At 44.5% G+C, this 22,695-nt stretch overlaps 1 protein-coding gene across 1 annotated transcript in view; it reads right to left on the bottom strand.

Annotated features, from left to right (window-relative positions):
• Positions 1 to 22,695, bottom strand: part of LOC129704006 (uncharacterized) — a 234,455-nt gene that overhangs the window by 187,205 nt on the left and 24,555 nt on the right. The window contains exon 2 of the mRNA XM_055646803.1: positions 17,014 to 17,210. Within this exon, the coding sequence (XP_055502778.1) occupies positions 17,014 to 17,210 (197 nt within the window). The remainder of the gene's footprint in view (positions 1 to 17,013; positions 17,211 to 22,695) is intronic.

Raw genomic sequence — 22,695 nt, forward strand, 5'->3', positions numbered from 1 at the left:
CAAGTGTCTTTTTCCTGGAGTCTGCATTCTCTGTAAACAATTGTATAAACATAGTTTCATCTTTATGTACACAAATAAACACTTCTAACTGGCGAAACTCAGAGCAAAATCTGACAAAATCTGCCCACGTGTTGTTAACGTTCGGACTTTGACCGTTTATTTTTCTCGTATTTGCAGCCTAGGCATATATCGGAATGGCAAATATACACTGAGGAACTGGAGACAATGAAAATCACTGAAGATAAGGACAGACTTTGGGAGATGGAAGCACAACAAACTGCAGATGCTGTTGAGCAAATGTCGAGCTTATGTTGAGCAAAGGATTTTGCGAGATTTTGGTTTCATGGTGTACAGAGGAATCTCGTTTGGAACGCAGGTTGAACCAATGCTGTACAGCCAAGTATTGGTTAAAATGATATTTGACGGATATATAACATTTATAACACAGGGTGTATTACCCTCATTGATGGTACATATGGTATGGATACACATGCGACATATGACCCAAGAGCATTCATTGCAGTACATTCAACTGACAGATTACATTTTAATCATTATCAAGGGAAGGCTTCATACCTTAGGGCACAGTTGAAGTAGAAGCTGATTTTTTTAATGATTTACACAGAGCCCCTGAAGTTATTTGATAATTATGCAGCTGTGCGTTGAACGCTTACATTTGTGTTTGTGAATATATTTGAAGATATTCCACAGAGAACATAAAAATGAGGATGAAAGTAATTTTATTTTATAGAACAAAAATGATTGAAGAAGCAGGGTATGAGGCAGATTATGAAGGTCATTCTTAAAAGAAAATATGTTCGCACTCGGCTGCTCTTCTGAAGTGAAAGATTGTTGTGGGTGTCTTGCTTGCTGCGAGTTGAAAGAGACCAGAATGTGTGTGAAGATAGGTACAAAATGCATGAGTAACTCAGCGGGACAGGCAGCATTTCTGGAGAAAAGGAATGGGTGACGTTTTGAGTCAAGACCCTTCTTCAGAGTGTGTGTGAGGCTGAGATACATCTAGAATGTACTTTCCATGTGCTGGTAAGGACGAGGCAAAGGTATTGTGATGCAGGCAGCAGTAATGCCCAGGTGGAAGCCCACACAGAGCAGGCATGTACTGATCATTTATTGCATTATTGTTTATTGCATATTTATTTGTGGTGGTGTTGCATTAACGTGCCTGTAAAAGCTGCAACAAGTAAGAATTTCATTGATCTGCTCCCAGTGCAAATGGCAATTAAACAGTTGATATGTCCTTGTGTGGTTCAATAGACTGTGCAAGAAAATGGGTTCACATTCTGTCATCGAAAATTATGTTGTTTTCCCAAACCAACATCAAGACAATGTAGAGTAATTAATTGAATCAGTGAAGTGCAAGGACCACAGTTTTCAACTTCTGGGCAAGTCTGGCCATTTGAAATCAGTTTCTTTTGTTAAAAAGAAATGCCTTCAACATTTTTAAGCAAGTTTTTCATAAATCTCAAACCATTGTTAAATGTCTGGGGTTTTGAAGCTATTATAATTGCACTTTTATGAAATTAGGCAGACTTACTGGGAAGCGTTTAAAACACCAACAACACATGGGCCGCGGAACCGGGGGGGGCTTTTTGGGCTAGACATGTTTCACCCTCCTTTCCATGTCTACGTGGAGGCTCAGGACATCAGGCGCTGGAGCTAACAACGGTAAGTCCCAGACTTCCAACTTTCTGAGTGGAAATTTATGAGAACATTGCGTCATTTTGTGCCTTCGGAGGCATTTGCAATTTAATTTCCGCACCGAACTGTTGCTCGATGTTTGATGCTGATCCGAGGGTGGGGACATTTTGAGTTATCCGCAAACTCTGAGAATCGATTGAAAAGCTCGAGGATGATATGCGAGGAGCTGGCTGGCTGCAACAGCCCACTCGGAGCAAAGCGAATCTAAAACATGTCATTGCAGTAATTCATTAACTCCATTGACAAGGATTCCCGTGTGTTATTAGAACACATTGAAGGATGAGCGGTTTTAGGCCAAAATAGATGAGGGAAGTTTTTTAGCTTTTTGACATTAAATAATTCCGTCACAAACCAATATGGAGCAAGGTTTTGAAGTAAACAATTGGAATGCTTGCAATGCTCTGTTAATTGGGGCATCACATGTGGAAGAGAAACAGACTCTTCATCAGGTCTTTGACCTGGAATGTTAACTCTGTTTCTCTTTGCACAAATGGTGCCTGACCTGCTGAATATTTCTAACATTTTGTCTAATGTCACATATGAAACTCCTGCATTTTTTAGAATTTTCCAGAACATCACTTTATTTCGATTTTCTCCTGGTTACAATTGATTCTCGATGCAACTTGCAATTATATTACACATTATGTGTTTGACGTTGTTCAGTGCTATGATGCCGGTGGCCCAATGCTGGTTCGAGAAACGGGGTTGCTCAACAGATACTTAAAGAGGGTCTAAAGGCGTATTTTACACATTGTCACAGGCACGCCTTAAATTTGGCCGTAAGTGACGCAACAAAAGAGTCAAAGTTGCTTTCAGATGCCTTGGACGTTACATATGAAATTTGCAAACTGATCAAGTTTTCACCAAAGCGTCAAGCTTTGCTAGAGGAACATACCTTATCTTAAAAATACGTCAAACAAAAAACATTGAAATCACACTTCTACAATGCACTAAAACATGATTACAACACATCAAATTTTGAAAAGTCCCTACCTCTCCCACACCCTCCCACACCCCCAAGGCCGATGATCAGTGATCGCTCAGCCCCCCAACTTTCAAAAATGCTCCGCGGCCCCTGCAACATGCTAACTTCTTCACGGGAAATAACGTGTTCACTGGAAACAAATTATTATAACATTTGAACCCATATCATTGTTTTGTGCCTAGCAAATTTTCAGCAAGCAGGCTCATTATACATGCAGGATAATTTAAATACTTATTATTACATTCAGCGGAACAAAACATTTCACAGGTTAAATGTGTGCTTACTGTTGGTGAACTAATTTTAGCAACATGCATTCAAATAAGTTTGGTAGATTGAAAGATATAGCACAGAAACAAGCCCTTCAGCCCAACTCATCCATGATGTCCATCTAAACTCATCCCAAAGATATTGTTAAATGCTTCAAATACATTTGACAATGGATACAAAGCTTCACTAAAATTGGAAAACCTCACTTCTACAGAAAGTAAACTTTAATTACGAACTTTGCAGTATAAGCAATATTTAAAATATTTAGTAAGTCCAAAGTTTTGGAATCCTCAAACAAAAATTCCCAATATTGCTGCACAATGGCAAAGCAGGTGGTGTTGCTGCCTCACAGTTCCAGGAACCTGGATTTCATCCTGACCTCTGGTGTTGTCTGAATGGGGATTGCAGGTCCTCCCTGTGACTGTGTGGGTTTCCTCTGGGTGCTCTGTTTTACTCATACGTCCCAAAAGTGTGCTGGTCGGTAGGTTCTTTGGCTGACGAGTGCAGGTGAAAGCCAGGAAAATCAGGAAATGATGGGGTTATTCTGAGAGCCAGAATAGATTAATTGGGCTGAATGACCTCCTTCCATGTCATGTAGCGAATATGAAAAAATAATTCAAAACTTAGCCTTCAGCCCAAGCAAAGGATCTGGATTTGAAATATCGACTACCCATTTCCCTCCACAGATGCTGCCTAGCGTGCTAAGTTCCTCCAGAGGTTTGATGTTTACTTCATCAATTTCTCAGTGCTCTATGCAGTATCATTGAGCAATTATACTGTGACATACAATGCCAGAGCTTGAAATTACAACCATTGGACACAACAGGGCACCTCTCCAGTTTGCTAACTACAGTCTTTCAGCTCTCCTGAAAGCAAGGCCCCAAATTATCGGTGAATGTGTTACAATTTGCGTCTGTGACGTGTCTGCTACGATTGAATAGCTTGTAAGCATATATGCAAGGTGCAAGGTTTGTGAATGAAAATTGGACTCGTAGTAAGTGTGCAGGTATGGCGGATATTCCTTGTGACACCGTTTCCATCCCTGTATTCGTTCTCTGTGGACATTGATCTCTCCCCTGTTGCTTTTGGTCCTTTGTAGCTTCTGGAGCCTCCTGGGGTTTCTTTCCCCTGGTCAACTCCCTCCACCAGCATCATACGGTCAACATTAGTCATTAATGCTTTGTAAGCTGCACAGTGACTTCCACCAGTGGATGGATTGTGGTCACCTCAGAAATTATATGTTCTTAGAAATCTAACCAGTTTACATGCATTTGCCATTACACGGCCTAGTATTTGACATTTTCACCTTGGGATAAAAAGTTCTGACTGTCTACTCAATCCATGCCGCTCATAATTTTATAACATTCCATTACATCTCCCATCAGTCTCTAATCCCATCAGTGCTCCAATGAAAACATCCAAGTTTTTCCAACCTCTCAGTATTACAAATACCATTTACGCAGGCCGTATCCTGGTGAACCTCTTTTGCACTCTCTCCAAAGCCTCCACATCCTTTCTATAATGGTACAGCCAGAGATACACGCGATAGACCAAACAAGGCTTAACAAAAGTTTCATAAAGCTGCCACATGACTTCCTGACTCTTCAGTTTAGTTTATCAGTTCAGTTCATCTCAATGCCGCGAAAGTGAAGGCAAGCATACCACATGCCTCCTTTACCACTATCTATTTGTGTTTCCGCTTTCAGACCCCTGTGGACCACAAATCCCTCTGTACATCAATGTTGTTAACATCCTGCCATTAACTAATTACTTTCCCTTTACATTTGATGTACAAAAGTGCAACACCTCACACTTTCCCTCCTCCAATATTTGTACCTGATCTGTACCCTGCTGGATATTTTGACAGCCTCCTTCGCCTTCCACAACTCGATCGATTTTCATATTGTGTCACCCATCACTTATCCCTTCAAAACCCCACTGCTTCTCCCGGCAATCAGCCATCTCTCCGATTAATAGACACAAAATGCTGGGGTAACTCGGCGGGTGAGGCAGCATCTCTAGAGAGATGGAATTGGTGACGTTTCGGGTCGAGACCCTTCTTCAGACATGAACCCGAAGAAGGTTCAGGTTTGAGATCTGAAGAAAGGTCTCGACCCAAAACGTCACCCATTCCTTCTATCCAGAGATGCTGTCTGTCCGGCAGAGTTACTCCAGCATTTTGTGTCTACCTTCAGTGTTAACCAGCATCTGCAGTTCCTTCCTACACATCTCTCTGACTGAACCTGTGGTGTGACTGCCTCCCTAAACCTCCTGTCTATAACCCTCCCTGCTTCCCGCACACTGACTCCTCCGCGTGTCCAACAGCCGCTCCAACACATCCATGGATTTCCTGTGTCTATTTTTATGAATGAGGTATATATATTTTTTAATTAAAATAACCTCCTCCTTATGAGGTGTGAGCATGTGCTGTAGATTTGGGAGGAACAACAGCAGCAACAGATTAGCTAGAGATACCACTGATTGGCTCTAGCCCAAGTGTGAGGAGAGGGGTGAAACCAGTTGAAAACTGAGGAATTGGCTGTGTAAATTGGTAAATAGGCAATTTATCAGTCAATTTAAGCAGGACAGCTCTTTGCGAGCGGCAGTGAGTGAAGTGCCCTGTGAGAAAAGTGTGAGTCTTTGGCTCGAGAGTGCCCTGTGAGAAAAGTGTGAGTCTTTGGCTCGAGAGTGCCCTGTGAGAAAAGTGTGAGTCTTTGGCTCGAGAGTCTTCGGAGAGGAGACCACGCAATACGCTTGAGAGGCTAAGGATTCTGGGAGAGGCAAAGAGGTTTGCCACGCACTGCAAGGGAGCAGTGGACCAGACAGGAAGAGCGGACGGAATTACCACTAGACAGCCAAACCAGTAGGTAATTTACGGCTGGGGTGAGTACTTTCCCATTTATAGGAGGTAGGATTATATAAATAAGGGGTGTATCAATACAGTAGGGGATTCTTAAATAGGACCAGTTAATTACTTGTATAAGATGGGCGGTCAGGAGATGTGCCAATACTGCGAGATGTGGGAATTTGTCGACACCATTGATGTAGAAGATCCCTACAGCTGCAGTAAGTGTTTGAGGCTAGAGGAACTCCAGCTCCGCATTGATGAGCTGGAGACCCAACTTCATACGCTGCGGTACATCAGGGAGGGGGAGTATTACCTGGATGTTTTGTGCCAGGGGATGGTCACACCGACCAGTTTAACTAATTCAGTAGGCAGTGAGCAAGGAAAGGAAGGAAGGTGTGGCCATAAGCGAGGCAGGTAGGGGGAACCAGGAGGAGATGCGGCAGGAGCCACAGCCCTTGTCCCTGACGAGCATGACCGAGGCTCTTACTCAATGTAAGGACGGGATCAGGGGCTGTGGGAGGGATGAGCAACCTGGCTGCAGCACCGTGGATCAGGAGGCCATTCAAGAGGGGGGAGTTAGAAGAAATGCCGTAGTGATAGGGGATAGTATTATTCGGGGGGTAGATAAGGTTCTCTGCGGCCAGCAGAACATGTCCCGAAGGCTGTGTTGCCTACCCGGTGCTAGGGTTAAGGATATCTCTGCGATGCTGGAGAGAAATTTGCAGAGGGAGGGGGAGGATCCAGTGGTCGTGGTCCATGTGGGGACCAATGACATAGGAAGGACGAGGAAGGAGGATCTGCTGAAGGAGTTTGAGCAGTTAGGGAATAAATTAAAAAGCAGAACCTCGAGGGTACTGATCTCCGGATTGCTACCTGAGCCACGGGCCAAATCGGCGAGGGTATGTAAAATTAAAAAGCTAAATGCGTGGCTCAAAGACTGGTGTGGGAATAATGGGTTTGGTTTCTTCGGCCACTGGCACCAGTACTGGGACAGGGGGGATCTGTTCTGTAAGGACGGACTTCACCTGAACGGTGCTGGGACTGGGGTCCTGGCAAATCATATAACTAGGGCAGTAGAGAGGTCTTTAAACTAAGTAGCGGGGGGGGAGGTATCAAGGGGGGTAATAACGGCAGGGGTAGAGGAAATAGAGCAGGGTATCAGTGGGGAAGCGGAAAGTCAAAATGTGACAGGAGACAGAATGTGTGAAGATAAAGCTTTAGATGTAAAAGGGGCAAAAACGGAAAGGAAGGGTAGTAAAAATCATCTGAAAGTGCTTTATCTAAATGCACGGAGTATTCGTAATAAGATAAATAAATTAACGGTGCAATTAAGTATAGTTATGATATCGTGGCCATTACGGAGACATGGCTGCAAGGGGATCAGGACTGGGAGTTAAATATGGAGGGGTACTCGACAATTAGGAAAGATAGACAGGAAAGAAAGGGAGGAGGGGTGGCCCTTTTAATAAGGGAGGGAATAACGGCAATAGAGAGGAAGGATATTGCGTTGAAGGATCAGGATAGTGAAACAGCTTGGGTACAGATAGAGAATAATAAGGGGAAAAAAACACTAGTGGGTGTAATTTATAGACCTCCAAATAGCTGTGACGCTGTTAGTCTGAACATAAATCTGCAAATAGTTGACGCATGTAAAAAGGGAACTGCTGTAATCATGGGGGACTTCAATTTTCATATTAATTGGGCAAACCAAACTGGTCAGGGTAGACTAGAGGAAGAGTTTATAGAATGTATTAGAGACGGGTTCCTAGAACAGTATGTCACAGAACCGACAAGGGGGGAGGCAATCTTGGATCTGGTCCTGTGTAATGAAGCAGGATTAATAGTAAGATTAAACGAGTACTTACCAGTACGAAGTTTGATCTGTATTTTATGAGGAGTTACGATGAGGGATTACGTGAAGAACCCACCCAGCGCGCAGGCGCGGCATACTTCCAAGCAGCGGTGTGGAATCACAGATAGACACTAGTTGAAGTAAAGATAGTAAAGACCAACGAGACATTAGTCCGAATTTGATCTATATAATGAGGGTGGGAGCGGAGGGCACGTAATCCCTCATCGTAACTCCTCATAAAATACAGATCAAACTTCGTACTGGTAAGTACTCGTTTAATCTTACTATTTTACTTCGGAGTCACGTGAGTGACTACGTGAAGACTTCAAAGGTCTGTGATTTCAAACCGTGTAACAGTTATATCACTCACTGCCGAAAGATCATCGAGGGAGGAAGTGGTAGCTAAAGACCAACAAGTTTGTTTAGTTATAAAAGAAATGTTTATTAACTATAACAAAAAATAGCTCCCATGGGCTTTAAATCATAACTTTGCGGTTTCTAAAATGGTATCCGCAAAGACGTCCTGTTCCATCAGCGGTTTCCTGTAAAATCGTTGGAATGTCGATTCCCTTGACCATCCCGCTGCTCTGAGGATGTGGTCTAGGGGAACCTGCATCCTATCCGCCGCTGAGGTGGACGCTGCCCTGGTTGAATGGGATTTAAAAACATTTGTGTTAATCCCTGCCATGCTGAGGACCTGTTTCAACCATCTGGATAATGTCTGGCTGGTAACCCGTCCAAAAGGCTTTCTGTGGCTAACCCATAAGGCTTTCTCTCTCCCTCTAAGCGTTTGGGTTGTGTCTAGATAATGATGAAGGTGGGTCACCACACACAGCCTAGGTTCTGGAGGGTAAGCCCGGAAGATCAACGGGGAGTTTGATGTACCTGGTCTACTTTGTTTTACCAACCCCGGCATGGTGAAAGTAATGGTATCTGGGGTGGTCACCATGTAGTTCAGATTTAGCTGATGGAGCGACTGAACCCTTTGAGCTGAGACAAGCGCCATGAGCATGAGGGTCTTATAAGTGGACTGTTCCAGGCTCAGGGATCCCACCGGAGGCCAACCTCGAAGGTGTGTCAGAACTACACTCACATCCCACATGTGAGTGTATCTAGGTGTAGGGGGTTTGGTATTAAAGATCCCCTTAAGGAGTCTGATGACCAGAGGGTGGGATCCCACACTATGCTGTTCTATCGGCATGAGGTATGCGGACAGTGCGCTCCGAGCCGTATTGATGGCACTGTAGCTCATCTTGAGATCATGGTGCAGGTGGGCCAGGAACTCCAGCACATCCGAGATCGAAGCCGTCTTGTAGGATGTCCCTGCGTCCAGACAGTACTGTTCCCATTTCCTGATGAAGGTCAGGTACTGTTTCTTGGTGGAAACTCGCAGGGATGCCGACATGGTGGTGATTGTTCTGTCTGATAACCCCAATCCCCGGTAAGGCCTGTTCAAAATCTGGAAACCAGGAGTTTCAATTTTTGGTGGCATGGATGGCTAATGCCAGTTACCGGGTGAGTCAATAATTGGGGGTGGTGTTGAAGGACCATTGGTGTCTCTACCACCATGTCGTGGAACATTGGGAACCATGGTTGGGTAGGCCAGTCGGGCACGACCAGAATGCCAGAGGCTGAGTCTGCCTGAATTTTCTGGAGTACCCGACTGATGAGGCAGAAGGGAGGGAAAGCATAGAAAAAGAAATTTCCCCAATCCAGCGTGAAGGCATCTACCGCTGCTGCCTCTGGGTCTGGTTCCCAAGCCACATACATGGGTAGTTGGTGATTTAACCTAGACGCAAACAAATCTATATCTGGCGTACCATATTGCTTGACAATTTTAGCAAATAATTTTGGGTCCAACATCCATTCGATGTTGTCGTTGAATTTTCGTGACCTGGTGTCCGCCACTAAATTTAGCTTGCCTGGTAAATAGGCAGCTGATAGCCAAATATGTCTCTCGACACACCATTGCCAGATTATAGCAGTTAATTTGTCGCATGATACTGATTTAATGCCACCCATGTGCTGGATATAAGATACTGCCGTAGTGTTGTCGATCATAATTCTAACATGCACGTGCCGCATATCAGATGCATATGCTTTTAGCCCATAAAAGGCGGCGAGCATTTCCAAAAAGTTAATGCCCAGTGATTGTAGTAGCGATGCCTCTGAGTTAGTCCATCTGCCACCTGTGCTGTCTATGGAGTTAGTAGCTCCCCAGCCTAAAGCACTGGCATCCGTTGCAATGGTTATGTTAGGATTGGTTACGGCGATAGGACTGTGACTGTGCCAAATATTGTCAACCCACCACTGAAGTTCTGATTTGGCTTCAGCGGGTAAATCCATTTTGCGATCATAATGCCCCCTATGAAGGCGTAATGCATGAGTCCTTGCTCTTTGTAGATTTTGATAATGCAAGGGCCCATGTTGGGCAGCCGGAAATGCTGCTACTATAGAGCCAATAACTCTGGCTACATGCCGTATTCTAGGTTGCGGTGTAGCAATTAAATAGCTACAAGCTTCAATAAGTGAAACTGTTTTGTCTCTGGGCAGAGTGACAGTCATGTGAATCGTGTCAATAGTGAAGCCTAGGTAATCCATGTTAGTAGTAGGCTCCAATATTGATTTATCTGGGTGAAGGATAAAACCCAAAGTTTCAAGGAGTTGTTTAGTGGCTAACACTCCTGCGACAGCTTGTTCCCGTGTTCTTCCTAATATGAGAACATCGTCCAGATAGGCCACAACTAAATGTTTTAGTTCTCTCAATTTCTTCATGGCCACTTTAAGAATTTTCGTAAATAGTCTGGGAGCTGTCGTTAAACCATTGGGCAAAGCTCGGTACTGCCATAGCTGGCCCCTCCAGATAAATTTCAGATATTTAAAGTAATCTTTATGAATGGGTACCAAATAGTAAGCATCTTTGATATCTATGCTCGCCATGTAGTATCCCTTGGAGATCAGTTGTCTGGCAGTGACAAATGTCTCCATTTTGAAATGTTGATACTCAACAGACTGATTAAGTGACGTCAGATCAATAATAATGCGACATCCACCATCTTTTTTGGTTTTGAGAAAAATATTTGATACAAATTCTTGCGGCTCGTGTGTGGTCATTTCTATGATGCCTTTAGCCACGAGCCGATCAAGTTCAGCTTGTCCTTCTACCTTCTCAACTGCCGAGGGAAGGAACACCCTTTGGGGCATGTGCTGAACTGGCGGTTCTACGCCTGGTTTGAACTCAATTTTGTATCCACTAATACTGTTGAGTATAAACTTATTGTTAGTAAGGGAGCACCAAACATGCTTGAAGAACCTCAAACGTCCCCCTGTTAATACTACACCCTTTGTCTGTGTATGTTGACAGGAACCAGACCCACCTACCTCCATGTTCACTTGTGGGGTCATTTTCGGTGGGTCTGGCCCAAGGTTGTCCGTGTTGGTGCTGCGGTGGGGCGGCGCATCTTCCCACGGCTCCGCCCTGGGCCCCGCTCTAAAAAAGAGCTCTGGGGGTAGTGGGAGGCGGTCACCAGGCTTTCACCAGCTCGGTATCTGCTGGTGGCTGCCGAGGCGTGCGGCCAACTGGGTGTCTTCACCCTGCTCGGTCCTGGCCCTGCCCTCATGAGGCCTACTGGTTTTGCCGCCTCTTCCAACTCCTTCAGCCTTTTGGCCAGATCCGCACCAAATAGCAGCGCCTGTCGTTCGGGCGCTGGAGCTTTACAGAGGCCGGCATATGTTGGGTTGAGGGCAGGCCTGATGTTGTCCCGCCGTAGGTTATTTAGCTCATACGTGGTGCTGCACATCAGTGCGAGGGCATCCTGCTGGGGTATGGTCAGGTCTTCATCCCCAACGGACCGAGCAAAGGCGGTGACGGCTGCTGAGTGGAGCTTCAGGACTCGCTGCATTTTGACTTCCTGAGCCCTGATTTGCTGCCCCAGCTGGTTCCAGATCTGCCCATTGACCGTCTTGACCCTCAGCGCCTCGCAATTTTCTGGCGCTATGTAATTGTCAAGGGCCTGCTGGACAGCCTTGTCCTGCAGCGGGTTGTTGGACAGCCTGTTTATGGTGGCCGCCATTCTGGGTGGCAACACCATCCCAGTTGTTGGGGGCGCCGCATATCGGCCCACTACACCCAGTAGCTCTTCTTCCGGCACGCCCGGCATGCTGACGGTATCCTCCGCCTGCCCTTGGGATAGGCCAGCCCAGTCCTGGCCTCCCTTACTGCCCTCGAACATAGAGGGTACAGAAGGGTGTGGAGAGGAGGAGGCCAAAGCCCGTCCTCCTGGGAGATGCCGCATCTCCTCGTTTATCATGCGCTCGAGGAGCTGCCTCATGCAGCTGATCCGAGCGTCTCCCCTTTTCGGTGGGGGAGAGTGTTCCCGTTCCTCCGATTCATCGGAGGACACCGGCCGGTCGGTTTTATGTGTCGCCTTCCTCCCTGTGCGGGGCGTTGAAATCTGCAGCACTGGGGGCGGCTCGGTGTCGGGTGAGCGGGAGCGTTGAAAAGGCTCCTCCGCTGCGAGAGGCTGCCGTCCCGCTATGGACCCGTCCTCGGGTGGAGTTGGGCAGGCAGTCCTCCTGGCTGGTCGCTTGCGAGAGGCCATTATTCTCTCTAGAGCGACTCTGTAACAAAAAAGGCACTTACCTGAGGTCTTGTCTTTATGCTGCAGCTGGAGAGCCTGGCTCCAGCTGCTGCCGCTGTTGCACTGCTGACGTAATGCCGCGCCTGCGCGCTGGGTGGGTTCTTCACGTAGTCACTCACGTGACTCCGAAGTAAAATTAAAAATGTCATAGTTAGGGACTCGTTGGGAACAAGTGACCACAATATGGTCGAATTCCATATTCAAATAGAAGGGGAGCAGGTTGAAACTCAGGCTAGGGTGCTTAGTCTAAATAAGGGGGATTATGAAGGTATGAGGACTGAGCTGATCAAAGTTGACTGGGATAGCAGACTCAAGAATAAGACGGTACATGAGCAGTGGTGTACGTTTAAGGGTATACTGTATAACCTTCAAGAAAAATTTATTCCTATGAAGAAAAAAAGGGGTAAGGGTAAGAACAGTCAGCCATGGCTCAGTAAAACTATAAAGGATAGTATTCGGCTGAAGGCAAGGGCATATAAGGTAGCCAGAGATAGTGGGAGGGTAGAGGATTGGGAAGCATTTAAAGGTCAGCAAAAAATAACTAAGAGATTAATTAAGACGGGGAAAATAGACTATGAAAGGAATTTAGAGAACAACAAAAAAAATAATAGTAAGAGTTTTTATAGCTATATAAAAAGAAAAAGGGTGGCTAAGGTGAACGTTGGTCCATTGGAGGGTGAGACTGGAGAGTTGTTGGTGGGGAACATGGAAATGGCAAAGGCATTAAACGAGTATTTTGTATCAGTCTTCACCATAGAAGACACAAAAAATATTCCAACGCTGGATAAACAAGGGGCGGTAGGAATGGAGGAGCTAAATACTATTAAGATCACCAAGGAGGTGGTATTAGGGAAATTAATGAGACTGAAGGAGGATAAATCCCCTGGGCCTGATGGATTACATCCAAGGGTCTTGAGGGAGATAGCGGTGGGGATTGTGGATGCATTGGTGATAATTTTCCAAAACTCCCTGGAGGCAGGAACGGTCCCAGTGGATTGGAAAATGGCCAATGTAACACCTATATTTAAAAAAGGAAGTAAACAGAAGGCGGGTAACTATAGACCGGTTAGTCTAACATCGGTGGTGGGTAAAATGTTAGAGACAATTATTAAAGAAACACTAACGGGGCACTTGGATAAACATGACTTCATCGGACAGAACCAGCATGGTTTTGTGAAGGGGAAGTCCTGTTTAACGAATCTGCTCGAATTCTTTGAGGAAGTAACAACCCGGGTGGATAAAGGGGAACCGGTGGATGTGGTATACTTGGACTTCCAAAAGGCTTTTGACAAGGTGCCACATAAGAGACTATTGCTAAAAATAAAAAATTATGGGATTGGGGGTAATATATTAGCATGGGTAGAGGATTGGCTAACAAATAGGAAGCAGAGAGTGGGGATAAATGGTTCATACTCGGGATGGCAACCGGTAACTAGCGGGGTTCCGCAAGGGTCGGTGCTGGGACCCCAGTTGTTCACAATTTATATAAATGATTTGGAGGAGGGAACCAAGTGTAATATATCAAAATTTGCGGACGATACAAAAATGGGAGGAAAAGTAGGGGATGAGGAGGATAGGAAGAGTCTGCAAAAGGATATAGATAAGCTAGGTGAGTGGGCAACAACTTGGCAGATGAAATTTAATACTAATAAATGTGAAGTCATTCGCTTTGGGAAAAAAAATGATAGGGCAAGTTATTTTCTAAATGAGGAGGAGCTGCGTTGTAATGCAACGCAAAGGGATCTAGGGGTATTAGTACATGAATCACTGAAAGTTAGTATGCAGGTGCAGCAAGCAATCAGGAAGGCCAATGGAGTTTTGGCCTTTATTGCTAGGGGGATTGAGTATAAAAACACGGAGGTCTTGCTGCAGCTGTACACAGTATTAGTGAGACCACATTTGGAATACTGTGTACAGTTCTGGGGTCCATACTTAAGAAAGGATGTACTAGCCCTGGAGGCAGTGCAGCGAAGGTTTACAAGATTAATTCCTGCAATGAGGGGATTGACATATGAGGAAAGGTTAAGTAGGCTGGAACTCTACTCTTTGGAGTTTAGAAGAATGAGAGGCGATCTCATTGAAACATATAAGATCGTGAGGGGCCTTGATCGGGTGGATGCACCGAGGATGTTCCCAATGATCGGGGAAACTAGAACTAGGGGACATAGTTGCAGAATAAGGGGGGGCTCTTTTAAAACTGAGATGAGGAAGAACTTCTTCACCCAGAGGGTGGTTAATTTATGGAATTCACTGCCCCAGGGAGCAGTGGAAGCAGAAACTTTAAATATATTTAAGACTAAAATAGATGGTTTTTTAGCTGCCAAGGGGATAAGGGGCTACGGGGAGAGGGCAGGGATATGGACCTAGGTATATGGTTAGTATAGTAAGACCTGAGTGATCTCCTGGACAAGTGTCGATCGCCTAGATTGGGGTCGGAGAGGAATTTCCCGGATTTTTTTCACGAATTGGACCTGGGTTTTTATCCGGTTTTTTGCCTCCCCCAGGAGATCACGAGGTTCTTGGGGTGGAGAGGGGTGATAGCGGTATAAAGGGGAGGGTAGTGTCTTGTGTTCTGTGTCTTGTGTCTACTGTTTGTGGGTAAGTGTGTCTGTTTAGTGTTCAGCCATGAGCGAATGGCGGTGCGGGCTCGATGGACCTGGTGGTCTGCTCTCGCACCTACTTTCTATGTTTCTATAAGCACGGATCATTTTCAACCGGTCTGTGGAACTCCTGACATTGCTCACACTGAGTCTCCAAATGGTTGCACAAGAAAATCACATCAAGAGAAACTGCCCTGAGCCCCCGTGCAAACACTTTGCAGCACAGATTTCCTCCTTGCAACAATGAATGTCTAGAAAACCTTACACATCGAATTGGTCACTGGTGACAATGTCATTTCGGCCATTCAGCCCGCAATGTCGCTGCTGAACATCATGCCAAGATAAACTAATCTCATCTACCTGCACATGATCCGTATCTCTCCATTCCCTGCATATCCATGTGCCTATCTAAGAGTCTCTTAAATGCCACTGTTGTATCTGCCTCCACCCACCACCCTCTGTGTAAAAAAACTTACCCTGCACATCTCCTTCAAAACTTTGCCCTTCTCACCATTAAAGCTATGGTCTTTAATGTTTCCACCCTTGGTAAAAAGCTTCTGACTGCCTACCTTATACATATGCCAAGTTTCATGCCATCATTAAATGAAATTCACTTGTCCATCATGACGTGTGTTCTCCAAAAATTAACTAATTGTTTTTAAATGCAACATAAACAAAATGCATGGGCTCTACAAACTGCAACTAAAAGCTTGTGCTGGAGATTTTCCATCTCTTGGGCAAACCTTCAAAAAGACAACTTATAAGAACTCTGAAAACTTGCTAAAAAATGATAAGGATCCTTTGCTGGTATCATAAACTGATTAGAAGGCCCAATTCTTTACAATACTATAAGTTTCCAGATCCTGGTCAGTATTAACGTTCTCAACTTTACTTCTGCAGCCTCTCTCCTTCATTACACTCTCAAGGTCACTGCACTCCACCCATTTCTGGCAAGTCCCGCCTCAGTTTTAATTGCTCCATCAGCAATTGCTTACGAGGGAGGAACATTGGAATCACGAGATCAACCACTCTTCAGTAAGGTTATACAAGTGAACCTAAAATATTCATCGGCCCTCCTATTTACATTATTAAGGCTCATACAACTTGATTCAGATTGCCGCCAACCTCAGGATATAGGTTTATCAGAACACACAAAGAACAAAAAGAACAGGAGCAGGAGTGAACCACCTGGCTTCCCACGCCTGCCCCGTCATTCCATATGATTGTGTGTGATCTACATTGGCCTCAATCTTCTATAATAATACAGTTCCCTATAATTTTCCAAGCTTTCTATAAATTATCTACATGACCTCTGGTCATCTTACCTCCACAACCGTCTGGGGTAGAGAATTACAGCGATTCACTGCTCTCTCCAAAAATGACCAGTTTTCAATGACCAGTCCTTATCTTGTAAATGTGTCCCCTTGTACAGGACTCTCTCACGTAAAAATATCTCAATATCTACTCTACCATGCTGCCTCCAGATCTTATAAATCTCAATAACATCGTTACTCATTCTGCTAAACTCCAAAGAACCCGGACTCAATGTGTCTTTATAGGACAAATCCCTTACCCCATTAAGGCTCAGCAGTCTTATTTATATTGAGGCTCATACAACTTGTTTCAGATTGCTGCCAACCAGCGATGGTTTCAGCCTGATAAAGTTATTTTGGACTGCCTCCAATGATATTATATCTTCTGCATCAGGACATCTTTGACCCCACGACATTGGTGTCCAAAACTGAATCTTGCTTCACACCTGTATAATCATCCATTTTTTAACTCTTACTCAAATTCTCAAGAGTAAAAACAAAACAACGCTGAGACCAGCTGCTATTTCAGCCAAATGCCACTAGTGTACCCACCACAAGTGCTGATAATCAGTTAAGGCGTATGTTAAAAACGGAAAATAAATTTGTGATGTTCATTCAACAAGTAACAAAGCACAATCATTTGATAATAATGGATAATTAAAAGCAAAATGAGCAGACCATGCTTCTTTTCCCAATTGAATTAACAGTTCACAGTTCCAGTGTGCTCTGCAAACATTAACAATTCATGCACTGTCCCAGCACAATGAATCCCAAATGTCCATTCCCTACCTTGCACTCTCTGCAGCTGAGGCAGCAATATTCTCTCCCAGTAGGCATGGAGCAGGCTGTGTGTTGTCGGTGTAGGTCTGATCACTGGCAGCTCCTGTCCTCCTCAAACCTGCCAGCTCCTCACTCACATTCTGCTCGTTCTTAACATATTTACTGGAGCGAGATCCACCCAGAGGCCCTTTCTTCTTTTTATTTGCCTGGCGTGGAAGAGGAATACATTCAATCAACACTCTGATCTTGAGAGAGAAATGACATCTTTTTTCAGAGACTTCTCTGTGTTAAAAAATATAACCATTACCATTTTTGAAGCTACCGGTCGCATGGACTTTTAGAATTTGTTACATGGCCACTTTACGGAAATGCATTTGTATTTCATCTCAGAAAAGAGCCCACATTTCCTTTCAACAGGCACGTCAGAAGTAATCACTTCAGTTAGTACCATAAATGGGTATAACATTGTCAGTGATCTGTGAAACATCTTCTTCGTTTATTACCGTTGACAAACTATGTAACCAGTACATCATTAGTGTAAATACAGTGCAGCCCACCAGAGGAACTTGGGCATTGATATGTTTCTTAGCTTGAGAACATATTTTCTAATATATTTCTCATTATATTGGAAAATATTGATAACTCAGATCTGGCACGGAGGCACAGTGGTAAAGTTGCTGCCTTACAGTGCCAGAGACCCAGGTTCGATCCTGACCAAGGGTGCTTGTCTGTACGGAGTTTGTACGTTCCCCCTGCGACCTGCTTGGGTTTTCTCCAGTTTCCTCCCGCACTCCAAAGATGCACAGGTTTGTAGGCTGATTGGCTTGGTATAATTGTAAATTGTCCCTAGTGTGTGTAGGATAGTGTTAGCGTACGGGGGTCGCTGGTCGGCGCGGACTCGGTGGGCCTAAATAAAGGCCTGTTTCTACGTTGTATCTCGAAACTAAACAAGGATTGAAAGGAAAGAAACAATAACTTGCGAATCTATAGTACCTTTTGATAGAAAATGTCCCGAGACTTTTGAAGCAGAATGAGGAATAAAAAGAAGACATTGTGAGAAACAAACAAAAGGAAAGTGAAAGATATTAAGAGTTAAAATAGAAGAGGCCAATTTACAGGAATCAGAATTAGAGAGGAAATTCCAAAAGCAGGACTAATAGCATTGTAAAATGGGAGGAATGTACAAGCAATCCCAAGAGAGGAATGGCTTGTCATGGAAGAGGGGATTTCAGGTCCACTTGGCATAAGTGGGAAGATAGTTATCATTCCTGCAACAGGCTTTCCCCCCCTTCCCTCCTACAGGCTCCTTTTGAGATCAAAGCCATCACTTAAAGCAAGTGAATTAAAATGACAAAGCCTTAAAAAACCAAAGACTAATAAGTAAATGTTGCACTGACCTAGTCAGAAACTTGCTCCTTGTTAGGCTTGAAGCTTACCCTTTGCAATAGCCATGACCAACCCCATAACACACACCATTTGCCCGTTGTGGCGCCAGTGTTTATATATATCCCTTACTTCAAATCTGAGCAATACAGAGAAACATATAAACACTCAGACTAATTCCTGGGTCGAAGGGATTGTCCTGTCCAGAGAAACTAAACATGTTGGGCCTATATTGAAGTTCGAAGGATGAATGATGACCTTATTGAGAAATATCAGATCACAGAGGTGGCAGAGCAGGGTAGATGTTGAAACATTTTCCCCAATGGGACAGTCTTGAACAAGGGAATATAGTTCTGAGATAAGGGATAGTCGTTTAAAATAAATATTTCATAGAAATATATTTTCAAGGCAGGTTGGGAATATTAAGCTGCAGTTAGATGCATTCTTGAAACTCGAAGGAATTGAGGACCCTTGGGACTGGTACGGGGCGGGGAATAGAGGCGGGTAAATCAGTCATGATCACAGTGAAAGGTAAGGAAATGGCATGCTCTTATTTTCTTGTGTTCTTATGTACTTGCGCCAGGCAGCCTATTATCTTATGTTGAATGTAAAGTGCGTAAAGGTGCCCAGCATGAATTTGGTTAAAAAAACTAAAGCTATGCCCAACGTGGGGCCCGGAAACTCTATAGAAAAAGCAGCAGCGCTGTTGATTTGTGGACTTGGTGCATTTAAATATGATGTAGCTTCTGGTAGTTTCCATCGCATTATAGCACAGCAGCAGTACATGCCAGCTACGTAAAATCTGATTGCAGCAAGCGCAGGTTACTGTCATTGTGTTGTGCATTAAAGCATGTAAAGACACTTGCAGAGTGCCACAGTTCCAATCCCTCTCTCAGAAGGGCAGTGTACGCAGAGTCCCTACCGGGAACGTAACCTGCTCATTTCCCTCCACAGATGCTGCCTGACCCCCGGGGACATGTTCCTCCAGTAGTTTATTTTTTGCCCACACAGCTGCTCTGCCAAATGCCTCTGCTGCCACCTGTCAGTCAAACGTTCTGAACTTTCATTTAGTTTAGAGATAAAGCACAGAAACAGGCCCTTCGACCCACCGAGTCCACGCAGACTAGCGATCTCCACACACTAACACTATCCTACACACACTGGGGACAATTTACAATTTTACCAAGCCAATTAAACCTACAAACCTGGACGTCTTTGGAGTTCTGCTGCCTGTGCCAAGATGGTGAAGTCCAAAGCCAATGTACATGCGTCTGTGTTGCTTGAAATTGTCTCCCAAAACAATCCACAGTTTTTCCCACTGAATGTCACTTCAGAAAAGAGAAATTCGGAGACCATTTGCCAGTTTTCATGGGTGGCTCGGTGGCGGAGAGAGTTAGCAGCTTCAAATTCCTGTGTGTTAACATCTTGGATGACCTGTCCTGTGCCCAGCACATGGACGTGAACACGAAGAAGGCCCAACGGCACCTCCACTTAATTAAAGTTTAATACGTTCACCTATTTAAAGTCACCAAATACTCTAACAAACTGATACACTGTCAAAAATATCCCGACTGGTTGTGTCTTGGCCTAGTATAGAGATTCCAGTGCACGGAATGTAAGGGGCTGCAAAGTTGGAGGACACAGCAAAGTTTCTCATGGGCACAGCCCTCCCCACCATCCAAAGCATCTACATGAGGCACTGCCTGAAGGGAGTGGCATCTGGGATACCCACTATCTGGGACAGGCCCTCTTTTCTCTGCAACCATTGGGCAGGAGGTAGAGATACCTGAAGTCCCACACCACCAGGTTCAGGGACACCTACTTTTATACAACCGTCAGATTTTTTAACCAATCTACAAAACCTTAATCCAAACTGAGCAATGGAAAACCATGGATTACCTTTTGCACGACAATAGACTTATTTCTATTGTGTTTCTGCAGTAACGTCTTGCTGTTTGAGTCTTTTTCTTTTCCCACTCTTGTTTAATTTAGAATTTAGTTTCGGGTTTCGTGATGCAGCGCGGAAACAGGCCCTTCAGCCCACATAGTCCACGCCGACCAGCAATCCCCATACACTAACACTATCCTACACACGAGGGACAATTTACAATTTTTGCAATTATTATGGAAGCCAATAAACCAACAAACCTGTACACCTTTGGATTGAGGGAGGAAACCGGAGCTCCCGGACAAAACCCACGGAATCACGGGGAGAATGTATAAACTCCGTACAGACAGCACCTGTAGTCAACGTTAACCCCAAGTCTCTGGCGCTGTAAAGCAGCAAGTCTACCGCTGCGCCACCCAATACTTAGGTAGTTTGTGTATAATTATGTCCTGTGTGTTGTCTGAATCTACATTTCTGTGATGCCATAGCAGGCGAGACTTTTGTTGACCGTACCTATGTTATAATAAATTCAACTTGACTTGATCAACAATATTTAAAAGACACAACGTGCTGGAGTAACTCAGTGGATCAGGCAGCATCTCAGGATAACATGGATAGCTGATGTTTCAGGTTGGGACCCAAAAGTCACCTTTCAGTCAGAACAAGGGCCCCAACACCTACCCATATTTTCTAGAGATGCTACCTGACCTGCTGAATTACTCCAGCACTTGATGTCTTTTTTTTTTGCTGTTATTTGTTATTCTACAAGACATGTGAATAGTTACATGAATAGAATAGATTTAGAGGGATGTGGACCGAATGCAGGCAAATGGGACTAGCTTAGATGGAGCACCTTGGGCATGGATGAGTTGATCCAAAAGGGCCTGTTTCCGTGCTGTATGACTATGGCTCAACATCCTTTTACCAGCTATGCAAGAGGGAGTGGAGTATCAATAAAGTGAACCGCAAAAACACACCAAAGTATTTGGAAAGCAAAAGATGATTAGTTGACTGCTGTCTGAGGTATGGCATTATTTAGTTCAGAAATTTGGTCTACAATATTTGCTTTTTGAATGTGTCCATTTTTGGATTGTGGTCAAATGCCCATGAGTTGATCAGTGACTGAGCGAAGCTAAATGAGGGTAATGTTGGTGAGTGGCAAATAGTTATGGCTTTGTACTGAGATGCAATCTTCACATATGTGTGTGTGCGTGTCTGTGTGTGTATATATATATGTATGATCTATATATGTGTGTATTTGTGAGTAAGTGTATATATACACATACATACTGAACTTTCTTTTTCTCTCTCGTTTATGAAATTGCTTACAATGTACTATGTTTACATATTCTGTTGTGCTGCTGCAAGTAAGAATTTCATTGTTCTATCTGGGACATACTGTGTGACTATAACACATTCTAGACTCTTGACATACAGCCCCCGCAGAAGATGGGCTGCATATGTTCGCATTTCTTGCTCTTCCTCGTCTGCCTCATGCTGCCGTTCCGCAAATGCTCATCATGCATCCGGTGAAAAACACTCTTCCTATACTGCCCATCACGGATGCTAGCAGCAGATTTATCAAGCTTTTCAGGGGTGGCAGCACTTTCAGCACACAGTTGACTGCTCTCACCCCCTCTCCACTACACCCCTACTACTCACTAATGAATAGGAACTGTGCTTTTGGATTCAACAGCAATATCATGGCTGATTGTCTGTGTCATCCAAAAGCCATGGTGGATAAAAATACAACTAAACAGTGGACTGCCACAAGTAAGGCCCCTGTGAATGCTGCTAATGCTTTGTGCACTGAACTGTATAACAATTTATGGTTTGGGGTGGCACAGTGGCGCAGCAGTAGAGACGTGGTTTAGATGCTGATTACGCATGATGTCTGTGCAGTATTTGTACATTCTCCCTGTGACTGCGTAGTTTTTCTCCAGGTGCTCCAGTTTCCTCCCATGTTCCAAAGACATGCGGGTTTGTAGGTTAATTGGCTGATGTAAATTGCTCCTAGTTTGGAGGATGCGAAAATGGGTTCACATAGAACTAGTGTATGGGTGATCGATGGTCGGTGTGGACTCGGTGGGCCAAAGGGCCAGCTTCCCTGCTGCATCGCTAAACTAAATTAAACTAAAGGTACAAGCTGGATGCTGTAGCAGTGGGATCCATTTCAGTTCCAGGTGCATGACAGGGTTGGGACATTTCAATTACAAAGCAATTTACAGAACGGTTCTAATCTGAAACATTGCCTGTACATGTCCTACAGAGATGCTGCCTGACCCACTGAGTAACTCTAGAACTTTGTTTTTTTTTTGTATTGTAGCCAGCATCTACAGTTCCTTGTTGCTGCACAAAGTCAAGGGCAATGTAAACAATGGGAAGACCCACAGTCTCAGCAACTCATGTATTCTCTCTGC

Source organism: Leucoraja erinacea, chromosome 15 (assembly GCF_028641065.1).
Source record: "Leucoraja erinacea ecotype New England chromosome 15, Leri_hhj_1, whole genome shotgun sequence".
NCBI lineage: Eukaryota > Metazoa > Chordata > Chondrichthyes > Rajiformes > Rajidae > Leucoraja > Leucoraja erinaceus.